This window comes from Abramis brama (genome assembly GCF_963993115.1).
Source record: "Abramis brama genome assembly, chromosome: 24".
In the NCBI taxonomy this organism is placed as follows: domain Eukaryota; kingdom Metazoa; phylum Chordata; class Actinopteri; order Cypriniformes; family Leuciscidae; genus Abramis; species Abramis brama.
Genome location: NC_139986.1, coordinates 16,322,851 through 16,336,892, shown reverse-complemented (window position 1 = coordinate 16,336,892; position 14,042 = coordinate 16,322,851). Strand labels below are relative to the sequence as shown.

Here is a 14,042-nt window from a genome sequence, read left to right as displayed (position 1 = left end):
TTTGATTGGCCTGCATGTTTCCTATGTGATGTGATTGGCAGATTTTGTCAGGTATCATCATATTCTGTATGTGCGCTGCAGATCCTGAAGTGCATTAGTCAGCTGGAGTTGGCCCAGCTCATCGGGACAGGAGTGAAGGCTCGATACATATCAGGAACCGTACGGGGGAAGGAAGGCTTCATCACCAGCACCAAGGAACAGACGTCTGACGAGTACCTGGGCTTAGGTCAGTCAATCACACTTCACACAAGCAGCAAACATATCATTATTATAAATGTTTGTTGACAAAGACTTTTTGACATAAATTACATATTTAAAAGTTTTTTCTTTGAAACAAAATCTTCATGCCTTAAAATAGCTTGAATGCAACTCTACACCCTTGCCTCATTTAGTATATGTGGTTCAATGAATATGCAAATTAGCCCCGCCTCCACTCACTCACACCAGCTTAGAGATCCACTCGTTGACGATCACACGTTTACGTGATTGGTTACAAGGTAGTTTGTGACGTCAGAAACACCAGCGATTTCAAACCGTGATTTTTGGTTCACTGCAGTTTTAAGGAGAAAATACTCAGCAATGGTGTTGACTTATGAATTTACACATGGTTAGTCTTAAAGCATATTAAAAACACCACATAGACATAAACAACATTAAAAACTTGATTTTCACCACAGGGCGACTTTAATGTTTCAATTAATAGCTAAATGTTTTGTCATTGTCAGATTTTTTAAAATTTAGTTAATATTTAGTCTGTAAAATAAAGCGAGTGTGATATTAAATATGATTTGACAAAATATTGACTGAAATTAAAGGGCATTTTTGTCAAAACACACAAACTGTGACATTGAAAACAAGCACCATCTGCATTGCAGCTTTTCCATTTGCAATTGCATCATCAAAAACGTTTTATCTAAAGATAAAATGTGATCCATTAAGATTGCTTTATTATAATCCAGCATATTTATCCAGCAGTGTGAAATTAAGTTGGTACTTGTATAAATAATCCAACTGTGGTTTTTCTCACAATAGGAGGGAACGTTGATCGCAAACAGATCGCAAGCATTCAGGAGTCTATCGGGGAGACCAGCTCGCAAAGTGTGGTGGTCGCTGTGGACCGGTATGATGGTTATCGTTAATTCTAATGAACCTCATAATGTTACAAACACTAATATGTTCCTGGAATGTTGTTAACGCTCATATTCTTCTCTGCAGGATATTCACAGGCTCTACCAGACTTGATGGAAATGCCATCGGTAAGTACAAGACTTCACATTTACAGTTGACGTTTATTTAAATCTTACACTACCGTTCAAAAGTTTGTGATCGGTAAGATTTTTTAAATGTTTTTGAAAGAAGTCTCTTATGCTCATCAAGACTGCAATTTATTGTGTATATTGCATTCAAGCTGTATTTTATTAGTATTTGTTTCTGGGATTTGAACCCACGACCTTGGCGTTGCAAGCGCCACACTACCTTCAGTTCTGAGAAGATTAAAGTGTTGTGTATCTTGCAGTGGACTTTGTCCGATGGCTGTGTGCTGTATCGATGGACGAATTGGCCTCCCCTACACACCCTCGAATGTTCAGTCTGCAGAAGATCGTGGAGATTTCGTACTACAACATGGGTCGTATCAGGCTGCAGTGGTCCAGGATATGGGAGGTTATAGGGGATCATTTCAATAAGGTGAGTTCAAAGCAGCCACCAAATCAACGCTGGAAGGAAATCGGTCCATGAAGAGTGTGTGTCTCGGTGGCTTTGTACGATATCAGAGAAATCTAATGACGCTTTTAAATTTCACTCTGCCTGTGGGAGGGCATATCTAATAGATTGAAAAAGAGCCTAAAATGAAAACACAGCACTCTCGTTGCTTTAACGTTCCCCTGTCTCTTTCGCTCTCTGTTTTGACACAGGTCGGCTGTAATCCCAATGAGGATGTTGCTATTTTCGCTGTGGACTCTTTGAGGCAGCTATCCATGAAATTTTTGGAGAAGGGAGAGTTGGCCAATTTCAGATTCCAGAAGGATTTCCTCAGGCCGTTTGAGCACATAATGAAAAAGAACAGGTGAGCGTTTCAATTTACACTGCAGTTAAAGTGAAATATCACTTAACGCTTCATATATAGAGAGTGTCAGTTGAATAACCAAACAAATTGTAATGAATTAATTGCATGGTTTGTCGAACAACTGTGCAAGTCTTGCCTTAAGACGGGTTAGAGGCTCAAGGCTTGTTTTGAGTGTAGCTGTTTTTTCTCTCCGGCGGATGTACTGCTTCTAAATGTCATCTTCTGAAGGGCTCTGTTCTGGATTCAGGAGACTGGAGTGCCTGATCTTCATGATGTCATTTTCAGTGCCTTGTTTACATATATAAAATGTTCTCCTTTTAAGGAAAACATTTTTGATCTTTCAGGAAATGTATTGTAGACATCAACAAAAGGTTTTGTTTATTAACCCTGTTACATTACATAGTTCTTTCTTTAACATCCGTGGTGTATTGAACCATTGAGAATAACTAAAAGGTAAAATGCCCACATTTTTCAATCAAGTGACTTTAGCTCCATAGTGTAACATTTTCAAAGACAAACTATTTTTCTGAAAACTTGGCACTGCCTTAAAAGTCATGGAAAATATTTGTTTTTATTATTTATAAAAAATCAAAAAAAACATTTTTTTAATACATTTAATATAAAAATGTTATAAAAATATAATTTTAGTTATGCTCAAGTCTAAAATATTCAGAAATATTAGAAAATACTTCAAACATTAAAAATAAAATAGTAGAAAATGGCGAAATGTCTATAAAAGATTTTTATATTCAGCAATACTCACTCTATTAAAGTGTCTTTTAAGCATTGGCAACTCATTTTGTTAATCAGTTTGTTATGATCTATTCATTAAAAATAATTGTTATTTTAGGAATATTTTGATTAGCTTTTTTATTTTCAATTTTAATTTTAGTATTTTGTTATTTGATTTTGTAATTTGTATTAGTTTTCAGCTTTATTTTTTGTCAGTTTTAGTACTTCAACTAGAAATGTTGCATTAGAAAATAACTGAAATAAAAGTTTTGTAAATTTGTTCATCTAATTATTATATATTTATTATATATAGATTATTTTATTTCAGATGTATTTCAATACATATTTTACTTTTAGTTAACAATAACAACACTGGTTATGAACAATAAATTTCAATGAATTCACTTTGTCATCACTCAGTATTTGAATTTTAAAAAAACTGAAAATTTAAATTAAATTAAATTGAATTTTGTAGTGAAAAATATTTAGTTAAATACTGCTGTTTTTTAAATTCAGTTATGCAAAGTATTTCATTTGTTTTATATTGTGTACATTTATATTTCCAAAGTAGTGTAACCAACTATTTGAAAATGTAGCTAGACGGCAGCCTGACTACTTTTAAAGGAACATGCCGACTTTTTGGGACTTTAGCTTATTCACCGTATCCCCCAGAGTTAGATAAGTCCATAAATACCCTTTTCATCTCCGTGCGTGACGTAACTCTGTCTGACGCACCCACCGCTAGCCTAGCTTAGCACAAAAACTGGAGGTAAACGGCTCCAGCTAGCTCTGGAGAGAAGCGAAGAAGAGAAAGATATATTAGCTCATATGGACTCTGCATCAAGCATGGATCAAGCTTTGTAAGTGAACACACACAAACACACACACACAGTGTCAGAATCCATCATGACTAAACTCCATGACCGATGGAGATAAATGAACTTGTCTACACACGTTTGTCCCTGCAGAATGAGATGAAGAGAGCGAGTGTGTGCATGTTTTCCTGCTTTATTTACATGCTTCTTCTCCATCTACAGATCTCCTACCATTAGAGACATGGTGGTCCGCTGCATAGCCCAGATGGTCAACTCTCAGGCTGGGAATATTAGATCAGGGTGGAAGAACATCTTCTCCGTGTTTCATCTCGCTGCCTCCGATCAGGATGAGAGCATAGTGGAGCTGGCCTTCCAGACAACTGGACACATCGTCAGTAAGTGCCTCCATGGAGATCAAGGATGCTCTCATTTAGGATACAAGATAGGAATAAATAATTAAGAGCCTTTTTAATACACTGGGGTTCAATAGTCTCTTTTCACCTCGCAGCGAATGTATTTGAGAAGCATTTCCCAGCAACCATTGACTCCTTCCAGGACGCTGTCAAATGTCTGTCTGAGTTCGCCTGCAACGCTTCTTTCCCCGACACCAGCATGGAGGCCATCCGTCTCATCCGCCACTGCGCTAAATACGTCTCCGACCGACCTCAGGTCAGTGATAACGAGTGCGCGCTCCATAACTCTGAATTATAATCTGACCCCGGGTCCACAGACATCCTCTAAATGGATTATACTTAAGGAGGCACTTTTAATGAGGAAACTCTCATTACCAGATGCCTTAATGAGCAAAACCTAAGGCCTTTAGTAAGTGGATGGAAAATGTAAGCAATCAGTTTTCTGCTCTTCATGAAGGGTGATTGCGTTATGAGCTGTGTTTGTGCCTGTTAAGTGCATTAGTCCTGTGGTGTTTCTAAAGTGAAGATTAGTGAAGGCAACCCACAAGGAGACCTCCACTTCATCTAACCAAGGGTTGCCAGATTGGGGAAAAAATCTTTTGATCTGTAAATGCAGCTTATAGTCAAGCAGCATGTGTGTTCAGGCGTGTGCCATGTGATAATGTGGCACTGCGAGTAAACTGCTTATGTTTTGTGTCGGCAGGCATTTAAAGACTGCACCAGTGACGATATGAACGTCGCTCCGGAGGACCGTGTCTGGGTGAGAGGCTGGTTCCCCATCCTCTTTGAGCTGTCATGCATCATCAACAGGTGTAAGCTGGACGTCCGGACCAGGTCAGTGCCAGACCCACAATACAGCCAACAGATTTATTCAGGATTCTTTGATGAAAATAAAGTTCAGAAGAATATCAGTTTCCACAAAAATATTAAGCAGCACTGTTTTTTTTAACATAGATTATAATAAGAAATATTTATTGAGAAGCAAATTAACAGATTAGAATGATTTTTGAAGGATCATGTGACACTAAAGACTGGAGTAATGATGCTGGAAATATTAATATTTTAATATTAAATTTGAAAAGAGTTATAATAATGTTTTCAGTTTCTGTTTTTGTTATGATTATGCACAGTATTGTCAATCTTTTTCCCCCCTCCTGACAGTATATTTTTGTTTTGTTTGTCAGGGGTCTGACAGTGATGTTTGAGGTGATGAAGACGTACGGTCACACCTACGAGAAACACTGGTGGCAGGATCTGTTCCGCATTGTGTTCAGGATCTTTGACAACATGAAGCTTCCTGAGCAACAGACTGAGGCAAGTCAACGTCAGCAATAAAATCTGTCCTAGAAGAAAATACGATTTTAGGACGCGTCACCAGCACAGATATTGCTTGGACAGGGACTATCTCTGGCATTAATATACTAATATGGTACCACTGCATTATCTTCATATCAGCATGGAAAACCAGCATGGCTAATGTTCTGTTTTGTGTTCTGTTTTTAGAAAGCGGAGTGGATGACCACCACCTGTAATCATGCACTTTATGCTATCTGTGACGTTTTCACACAGTACTTTGAATCTCTGAGTGATGTTCTGTTAGATGATATCCTCTCTCAGCTCTACTGGTGTGTGCAACAAGGTCAGTGTACAGTACCAGCAATAGATAAGATACAATTGCAGTACATTTACAGTGACACTGCTGAGAAAACAACACGCATTGCGCAAAATACTGAAGACTAGGAGATATGGACAATTCAGGTCATGATTTCACTTGCATATCTCTCCTCACAGATAATGAGCAATTAGCGAGATCAGGCACTAATTGCCTTGAAAACGTGGTCATCCTCAACGGTGAGAAGTTTAACCCTGAGACCTGGGACAAGACGTGCAACTGTATGCTAGACATCTTCAAAACCACCATCCCACACATGTGAGTGTTTCAGAAATTCGAATGGGTCATTTTACAAAACGAATGCTATTTATGTCCCTAGTATAAATGTGTAAAGACTTTTAACAAGGAATTTCTTTTTTCTAATATCAATTTTTTCATTCTCCTTAAATATACATCCTGTTACCATCATATTTTTAAGTAATGAATTGAAGTATCAGTAACAATTAGCTTGAAACATCAACCTGTTACCATGATTTTGTACAGTAATCAACTGATTTTTAAATACTCAATATTTGTACAAATATCTACATTAAATTATCTTTATAATAAACATCTTAAAGCTAAATTAATTGTAAAACTTTCAACCCTGTTTGATTTACAACTATGAATTTGGACAGTAAACAACTGATTATTAAACACTAATTAAATTATATTTCTAATAAACATCGTGTAGCTAAAATAACTGTAAAACAGTCACCCCTGTTACTATGATTTTGTATAGTAAACTACTGATTATTAAATACTTGATATTTGTACAAATATCTGCATTAAAGTCTCTCTGTAATAAACATATTGTAGCTACATTTACTGTAAAACAGTCAACTTTGTTAGTATGATTTTGAATAGTAAACTACTGATTATTAAATAATGAATATGTTTTAGAAATATCTGCAATAAATTCTAATAAACATATTTTACTACCTTACATGCACAGCATTTAATGTCAAATGAAACCCTAAAACTTTCAGCCCTGTTACCATCAAACCCTGTTCCCTTAAGTATATAAAAAATATTTTAGCTTGACATGGCAAACCTAGGCATTATTATATCCTAACATAAATTAAAATGTACTCATTTAGCTTGAGATGGCACAGTGCAATTTTTTAGCACTTTAAAACACTACATTTGTCTGACAGAATGTTATCAAACAGAAAAACTGATTACCTGCTGTATAGCATGACCCTTTTAACTCATCTATTTGTTGTTTACAGGCTGTTGACGTGGAGACCGGCTGGTACAGAGGGAGATCACGTGACTCAGCTGGACTCTGATAAACAGCTGGTATGCAAATGGATTTCCAGACTGTGCTAAATGTGGAAGTGTTTAAGGGTCATCACAACCAGATGCTCTTCTAGCACTGTGCTGTATGAGTTCCTTTAATGTTATAATATTAATAAGCACTTATCTGGTTTTTACAGGACTCCATTTCCCAGAAGTCAGTGGATATTCAGACTCGGGCAGATGACCAGCAGTCTGTGAACAGTATGGAGAAGGCTTTGGCTGACAACCGCAGACAGAGTCAGTTCAGTGTTGCTTTAGGCACGTATCATGGTGGCCAACCATATTGATTTTTTTTTTTTTTTTGCTTCACATTATTTCATAAGTAAAAGATTTGAAACTCAACCATGAAATTGTTGTATATTGATAATTGTAAATTTTAGCACTCATTATACAACAGTAAAGCCACAAATGACCAGTTAGAATCAAGTAATCCAGAGATCCATGTAATAATTTTTTCATGAATTGAATTTAACAGTGTTGTTTTAGTAATGGTTTTAGCCTGATTTCATAATAGACCCAAAGCACATTGAAACATATCAGCTGGTCAGCTATTAATTTTGTGCTTCTATATGTGACCTCCCCAGAAGCCCAGGAACAGAGGCTGTTTGCGGCTCTGCTCATAAAGTGTGTGGTCCAGCTGGAGCTCATTCAGACCATAGACAACATTGTGTTCTTTCCTGCAACCAGTAAGAAGGAGGATGCTGAAAACTTGGCAGCAGCACAGGTATCAGCTCAGGATCTTTACAAACTCTTATTATGAACAAATCTGCCTTTATATATATATATATATATACATACATATACATATATACATATATACACACACACTTTTGGCTACTTTTTTTTGAGAGTTTAGAAAAGGAAATGGGAATGCAGTCAAATTGCCAGATTGCATCACCCACATCAGTAATATTTTTATAATATTATAGTATTAATTAGTCTAGTATAGTATTTAGTCATTTATAATATATTAAATATATTTCTATGCAGCTTTCATTTATATATATATATATATATATATATATATATATATATATATATATATATATATATATATATATATATATATATATATTTTTTGTTTTAGTTTTAGTTTTAGTCATTTTAGTACTTCTACTTATTTCAGTTAGTTGCCAAAGCAACATTTCTAATTTTCATTTATAGTGTTAAAAAAATTCCAGCTCTATTTTAATGACCAAAAAGATTTTTAATAGCTTTAGTTAACAATACCAACACTGGCCCATGAGCACAGCTAATTAAAAATAATTGTGTGTGTGTGTATATTTATTTATTTGTTTGTTTGTGAGATATGATCTAGAATTTTTTTGTGCAAAATTTGTTTTTTATTTATTTTATTTATTTGTTTTACTTTATTATCAGAAAAGTTCTGGGGGAAAAAAGTGGAAATAAAAATTTTCCAGTTTAATTTGCTATATTAGTAATAATATGTTACTTAAAAGTATTATTTTATTAATAATAAAAGAATAATTGTTTGAAAACCCCTATGCAAGGCCACAACTGTTCATTGACTTGAATTTATTATCTGATTTATGAAGATTTTGTCTTCTGAACATGATGTGTATGAAGTTCTAGTCAGTTCTACAGTCTAAATGAAGTGTGTTTTCCTGCAGAGAGATGCTTTGGATGCCGATGTACATGTAGATACTCAGGACCAGGGAATGTATCGCTACCTGACCTCAGAACAGCTCTTTAAACTGCTCGACTGTCTGCTGGAGTCTCATCGCTTTGCCAAGGCCTTTAACTCCAATAATGAACAGAGAACCGCACTGTGGAAGGCTGGTCAGTACTACTGATTTCCTTGTTGTTAGAATCTTGAAATGCAATAAATATATTTATTGTTATGAGTTGATTTCTCTACATCTACAAAAGCCGCCACATCGCTTACAGGCCACGTCGTATCAAGTCCTCTGTTATCAGATAGAGCTACCCGTGTGGCCTAATGGAAAGTCTTTGTCACGTCTGGCTTGATTTCTTCTCCCGTCCCACATTAAAAGAGCTCATTGTGTCTCCGTGTGTGTGATCAGGTTTCAAAGGGAAGTCGAAGCCCAATCTGCTGAAACAGGAGACCAGCAGCCTGGCGTGTGGCTTGCGTATCCTCTTCCGCATGTACACGGACGAGAGCAGGCAGGACGCCTGGGAGGAGGTGCAGAGGAGACTGCTCAAGTAAGACATCACTGTCACGATCGTGACTGGAACCGCTGTGCTCTCAGGCCCTGTGGCCATGGAAATATTATTCGACTAATTATATGCTCATAGCTTCAACTGTCTTTTTGTACACGGTACAGTTCACATCTTCCCTGTCTCTATTTTAGCTTAGGGACGGTTAGCTTTTGATATTTTAATAATAGACTGCCACTATAACAGAGATGTTGAAATGTTATCAGTGTGTGTATCAGTTATTTGTTCTCTTTGAACATTTTCATCACAAAACCGTGATAATATTGATAATCGTAAAAATTTTGGTCACTATAATCGTGATATGAAATTGTCATACCGTTTCATCTCTAATGAAATGCAACCATTATTTACTTCCATTATTCTGAGTGAAACAAGATATTCAAGACTATTCCAATACAAGTAGAATAATATCCAATAGGATCCTACTGGATAAACTGAAAGGCCTGATGATATGATCCAGAGATTGTCCTGCATGAACCCAGCATATATAAGACTTTAAAGGTGCAGTAATTGATTTCTGAAAAATGCTGTTGTTAGTGGATTGGACCGAGCACCACAACAAACGTGTAGCCAATCAGAAATCTAAAAAAGACTGTAGAAAGAGAGATGGCTGAGAGACATTACAATCTCACTGGAAAAAGAAGGGTTATGATCTGGCAAGAGCTTTAGGACCCGCGTTAATATTAGAAAAGCTTGAAAACAGATGTTGAGATTGAGTTGTTTCATGGTTTTGAGAGTGTGCTGCTGGCGACTAACAATGAACTCTTGCTTGTATACATGTGTACTGCATGTTAATTCTTTTGTGCATCCTTGTCGTTCGTTTGTCATCTTTGCTTTATTTTTCTCGAAGCATTATTTTGCTTTGCTTCTGCTTTGATAAAAGAGACACTCTTGCATTGCGTGTTCGTGCATTTTGGGAGCGGAGCAATGAAAGGGAGGGGTGTGTTTGTTTGGGCTGATATCAAATATCAACAATCTTCAACAACGATTTTGAGAAATCACTTACTGCACCTTTAATTGTTGAGTCCTCTAATGTTCAATCTAAAAAATCTCAAATTAATCTAAAAACACTTGGAGTTCAGAGGGTCAGTGCATTAAAAGCCATTCTTTGTTCTAATTTGTTCATTTTTATGATGGACAAAGGTCATTCTGCCTTATATTCCCTGAAGTGAGTGTGTGGGATGGCTTCATTGAATTGGCATTGGTTCTCTGGCTTGAATCCAGCAGAGAGAAACCATTTCATGCACCATTAGGGCAGTGTTTTGTTAGATTAGTTGGGTAAGAAACATTAGTGGTAGCAAATTTAGTTTCACTGAGCTCTAATTTGACTGAGTCTCAGACCTGTGTCCTTCCATTCAGCATGACTCTCAGACTACACTGCTAATAGGGTTCAGTCATGAGAAAGAGGACAGGTCAGACTCTGACTTCCATGTCTGCAGGAAGACTCTAATCATTCGCGGTGTTCACCGAACCCAGCGGCCCAGTGAGAGAGCGTGAAGACGCGCTTAACCAGGCCAAAGGGGGTTTAGGTGAGATTAGGTCATGATGACTGAAGGAAGCTGCAGGGCTGATGAGGGGTTATATAAGACAATGAAGGGGAGGAGCCTATCAGAGGTCACCAAGCCTACATTCAAGACGTTTTTGGTTTACGTGGAATATTTCTTTATTTATAAATCTCTCTTTGTGTTTGTCAGCGTGTGCAGTGACGCTGTGGCTTACTTCCTGACACTGACGTCTGAGAGCCACCGCGAGGCCTGGACTAACCTACTGCTGCTCTTCCTTACCAAAGTGCTCAAGATCAGCGACGACAGGGTGAGCGTCAGATTCACAGAATCCTGCAGTCCACCTTTTCCCAACTGGGGGTTTACGATCCTCTAGTGGGGCATGATGGAACCGCAGTCCATGATATTTAAAATGATAATGTATACATTTTTAAAACAAATGCAACATTTAAACTTTTATATTTTAACATGAATAATTCCGGTCCTAGTTTCTGGTCAATTAAGCATTCGAGTATACGTAATAGCATTAAATAGAAAGTTTTGGTTACAGTTTTATATTAGTGATGTTGTTACAGTGTAATTACACAAATAAGTAGCAAGTAATATTAATCAACTACATGTATTTACTATAGGGTTAGGGTTTGGTTTAGAGTTAGCGTTTTGTAATTATGCATAATTTACTATAAATCACTATAGTAAAGTACGTGTTTTTAATAAATATTGTGATTTATTTATATATATATATATATATATATATATATATATATAATGTAAGCTATATAAAATATTTAAATGTTTTTTTTTATATATATATATATATATATATATATATATATATATATATATATAGTATGTAAGCTATATAAAATATTTAAATGTTTATATATATATATATATATATATATATATATATATATATATATATATATATATATATATATATTAGTATGTAAGCTATATAAAATATTTAAAAAAAATTATATTATATATACTAGCGTTCAAAGATTTGTAAGATTTTTTTTTTTAAAGAAATTAATACTTTTATTCAGCAAGGGGCTCATTAAATTGATCAAACATGACAGTTAAGACTTTTATAATGTTACAAAAAATTATATTTTGAGAAAAACGCTGTTCTTTTGAACTTTCTATTCTGAAAAAAAGTATTAATGTTTCCACAAAAAGCAATGTTGTCTGCGTTGATGAGCAATATTTTTTTGAGCCTCACATGATCTTTCAGAAATCATTTGAATATGCTGATCATATTCAAATGATTTCTGAAAGATCATGTGACACTGAAGACTGGAGCAATGATGCTGAAAATTCAGCTTTGACATCACAGGAATAAATTACATTTTAAAATATATTAGTAAAATACAAAACAGTTATTTTTAATAATTGTAATATTATTTCACAATATTGCAGTTTTTTACTGTATTTTTGATTAAATAAATGCAGCCTTGGTGAGCATAAGAAACTTACCAACTTATTTCAATTATTTAGTGAATATAAAATGGTAGTCCATATAGCAGGAGCTGGAGCTGGTTTAATTCATATCATTCACATCATTAATGCTCAGTCATTTTTAATCTCGCTCAATTAGAGTACTAATGTCAATACCGCAGGTTTGTGTTGATGTATAACCAATTATAAGAGAACACCTGGCGCTAATCATCAACGATTAAGAAAAAGTAATGTAATTAAAGTATTCTCGTTCTCTTTTCAGTTCAAGGCCCACGTGTCCCGATACTACCCTCTGCTTTGTGAGATCATGCAGTTTGACCTGATCCCGGAGCTGAGGGCCGTCCTGCGCAAGTTCTTCCTGCGCATCGGATTGGTGTTCCAGATCACCCAGAGTTTGGAAACAGATCAGCCTCCCAACGACGCCTAGAAGCAGCAGCAGCAGCAGTGCCTGTCCCTGAACGCCACAGACGTCTGAAACGCTGCAGGACACGATCATCTGATCTCCTCTAACCAATGAAAAGATGGACTATGTCAGATACGATGGTACTAAAATCAACCCCCCGCCGACCCTTTCAGGATCTGCTCTGGACAAACAGCCAATAGCAGAACAGGAACAGTCTCCCACCCACCGGACAAATGACCGGGCCTTGTACAATAGGATCAAATTATGTAGAACATCATGAAGATGCTGAATATCACTACTACTATATAAATTGCTTGACCTTTGAGATCCTCAAAAGGTCCAGATATATTTCAAAACAGTGTCTTGGCATTATATTAAAAGCTGTTCGAAGAATGATGGAAGGGTTGCATATCAAGCAATGTGATGTGATGTTTCTCAAGTAATTAAGATTTTTTTTTTTTGTTGCATTTGCACCGCTAATGGCTAACATTAGCATAAATAACTCCGAAGAAACTAGTTGTACAGAATTCCAGCTTTGTAATATAATCTCACAACACTAGATTTTGTTTTCTGTATCTTTTGTTTGTTCGTTGGTTTGTTTCTCGGAAATTTTGCTGCACTTGTTTTCTTGATCAAAATGCACTGGAGATTTTTACTTTTGTGATAAATTATTGAACTATGCCATCTTTCCCTCCATAACTGTCCAGCTAGAGATTTCTAATACGATACAAAATGATTAGTTCGATTTACTCCATTTTATATACGCTGACACTTTTTTAATTAAACACGGAGGGCAACTGAGATCCTTTAAAAGGAAAAAAACTGGAACTTGAAAATTGAGGGTGACTTGTGTGTGAGCTGCATCTGAATCACTGGTTTGTATCCCTATTTGAAGTTTGGCTTCACTCTACGTGTACAAATTTTTAAAAAAGTTAATATATTTAAAATCTTCTCTTCGGTTTTGGGGGTGGGATGTATTGTATAGAAATTAATGATAGCTTCGCTTTAAAACTGTTGATGGAATAAGGATCTGAAGCATTCCTGACTAGTGGGGGTAAACTGTAATGGTACAGCCCTGTAAAGTTTTCTATATGGAATAAAATGATCTGTACAACTCTATACGACACTGGTCTTCACGCATTCTAATCAGGTCATAGGTCAAGAGAGATTTGGAACTTGGTGCATTTGCCTTGATGAATTTGGAATAATTTTAGGGCGGGATTTATTTACCTTTACATGCCCACCAGGGACTACCAATATAAAAAGTCAGAGCTTTTCATACACTTTAAATTGAGTTCTATGCACTGAATGTAATCATCCCCGTTTTTTTTTTGTTTTTTTTTTAAATAAATATACACACTATCATTCAAAATATGGTCACAGTAGAAAAAAAGAAGAAGAAATTGCTACTTCTATTCAGGATCAAACCCCATTGTTGAAAACAACCTTTTTCTACATTGATTTTTTTTCTTGAGTAATGATGCTGAAAATGTTTTACC

The 14,042-nt window shown here is 35.9% G+C and overlaps 1 protein-coding gene across 4 annotated transcripts in view; it reads left to right on the top strand.

The window, feature by feature from the left end:
* The window catches only part of arfgef1 (ADP-ribosylation factor guanine nucleotide-exchange factor 1 (brefeldin A-inhibited)), a 56,885-nt gene extending 43,223 nt beyond the window's left edge, over window positions 1-13,662 (top strand). For 2 of the 4 annotated variants that reach the window (XM_084102942.1, XM_084102939.1), the window contains 18 exons: window positions 82-226; window positions 1,033-1,120; window positions 1,216-1,256; window positions 1,517-1,686; window positions 1,914-2,065; window positions 3,835-4,007; window positions 4,121-4,281; window positions 4,729-4,859; window positions 5,210-5,339; window positions 5,529-5,664; window positions 5,817-5,955; window positions 6,909-6,978; window positions 7,116-7,236; window positions 7,563-7,702; window positions 8,610-8,778; window positions 9,024-9,162; window positions 10,872-10,989; window positions 12,403-13,662. In XM_084102942.1, coding sequence (XP_083959068.1) covers window positions 82-226; window positions 1,033-1,120; window positions 1,216-1,256; window positions 1,517-1,686; window positions 1,914-2,065; window positions 3,835-4,007; window positions 4,121-4,281; window positions 4,729-4,859; window positions 5,210-5,339; window positions 5,529-5,664; window positions 5,817-5,955; window positions 6,909-6,978; window positions 7,116-7,236; window positions 7,563-7,702; window positions 8,610-8,778; window positions 9,024-9,162; window positions 10,872-10,989; window positions 12,403-12,567 — 2,388 coding nt within the window. In that variant the 3' untranslated portion in view covers window positions 12,568-13,662. The remainder of the gene's footprint in view (window positions 1-81; window positions 227-1,032; window positions 1,121-1,215; window positions 1,257-1,516; window positions 1,687-1,913; window positions 2,066-3,834; window positions 4,008-4,120; window positions 4,282-4,728; window positions 4,860-5,209; window positions 5,340-5,528; window positions 5,665-5,816; window positions 5,956-6,908; window positions 6,979-7,115; window positions 7,237-7,562; window positions 7,703-8,609; window positions 8,779-9,023; window positions 9,163-10,871; window positions 10,990-12,402) is intronic. The other 2 variants (XM_084102941.1, XM_084102940.1) reach the window with 2 other exon arrangements.
* The last annotated feature ends 380 nt before the right edge of the window (window positions 13,663-14,042 follow it).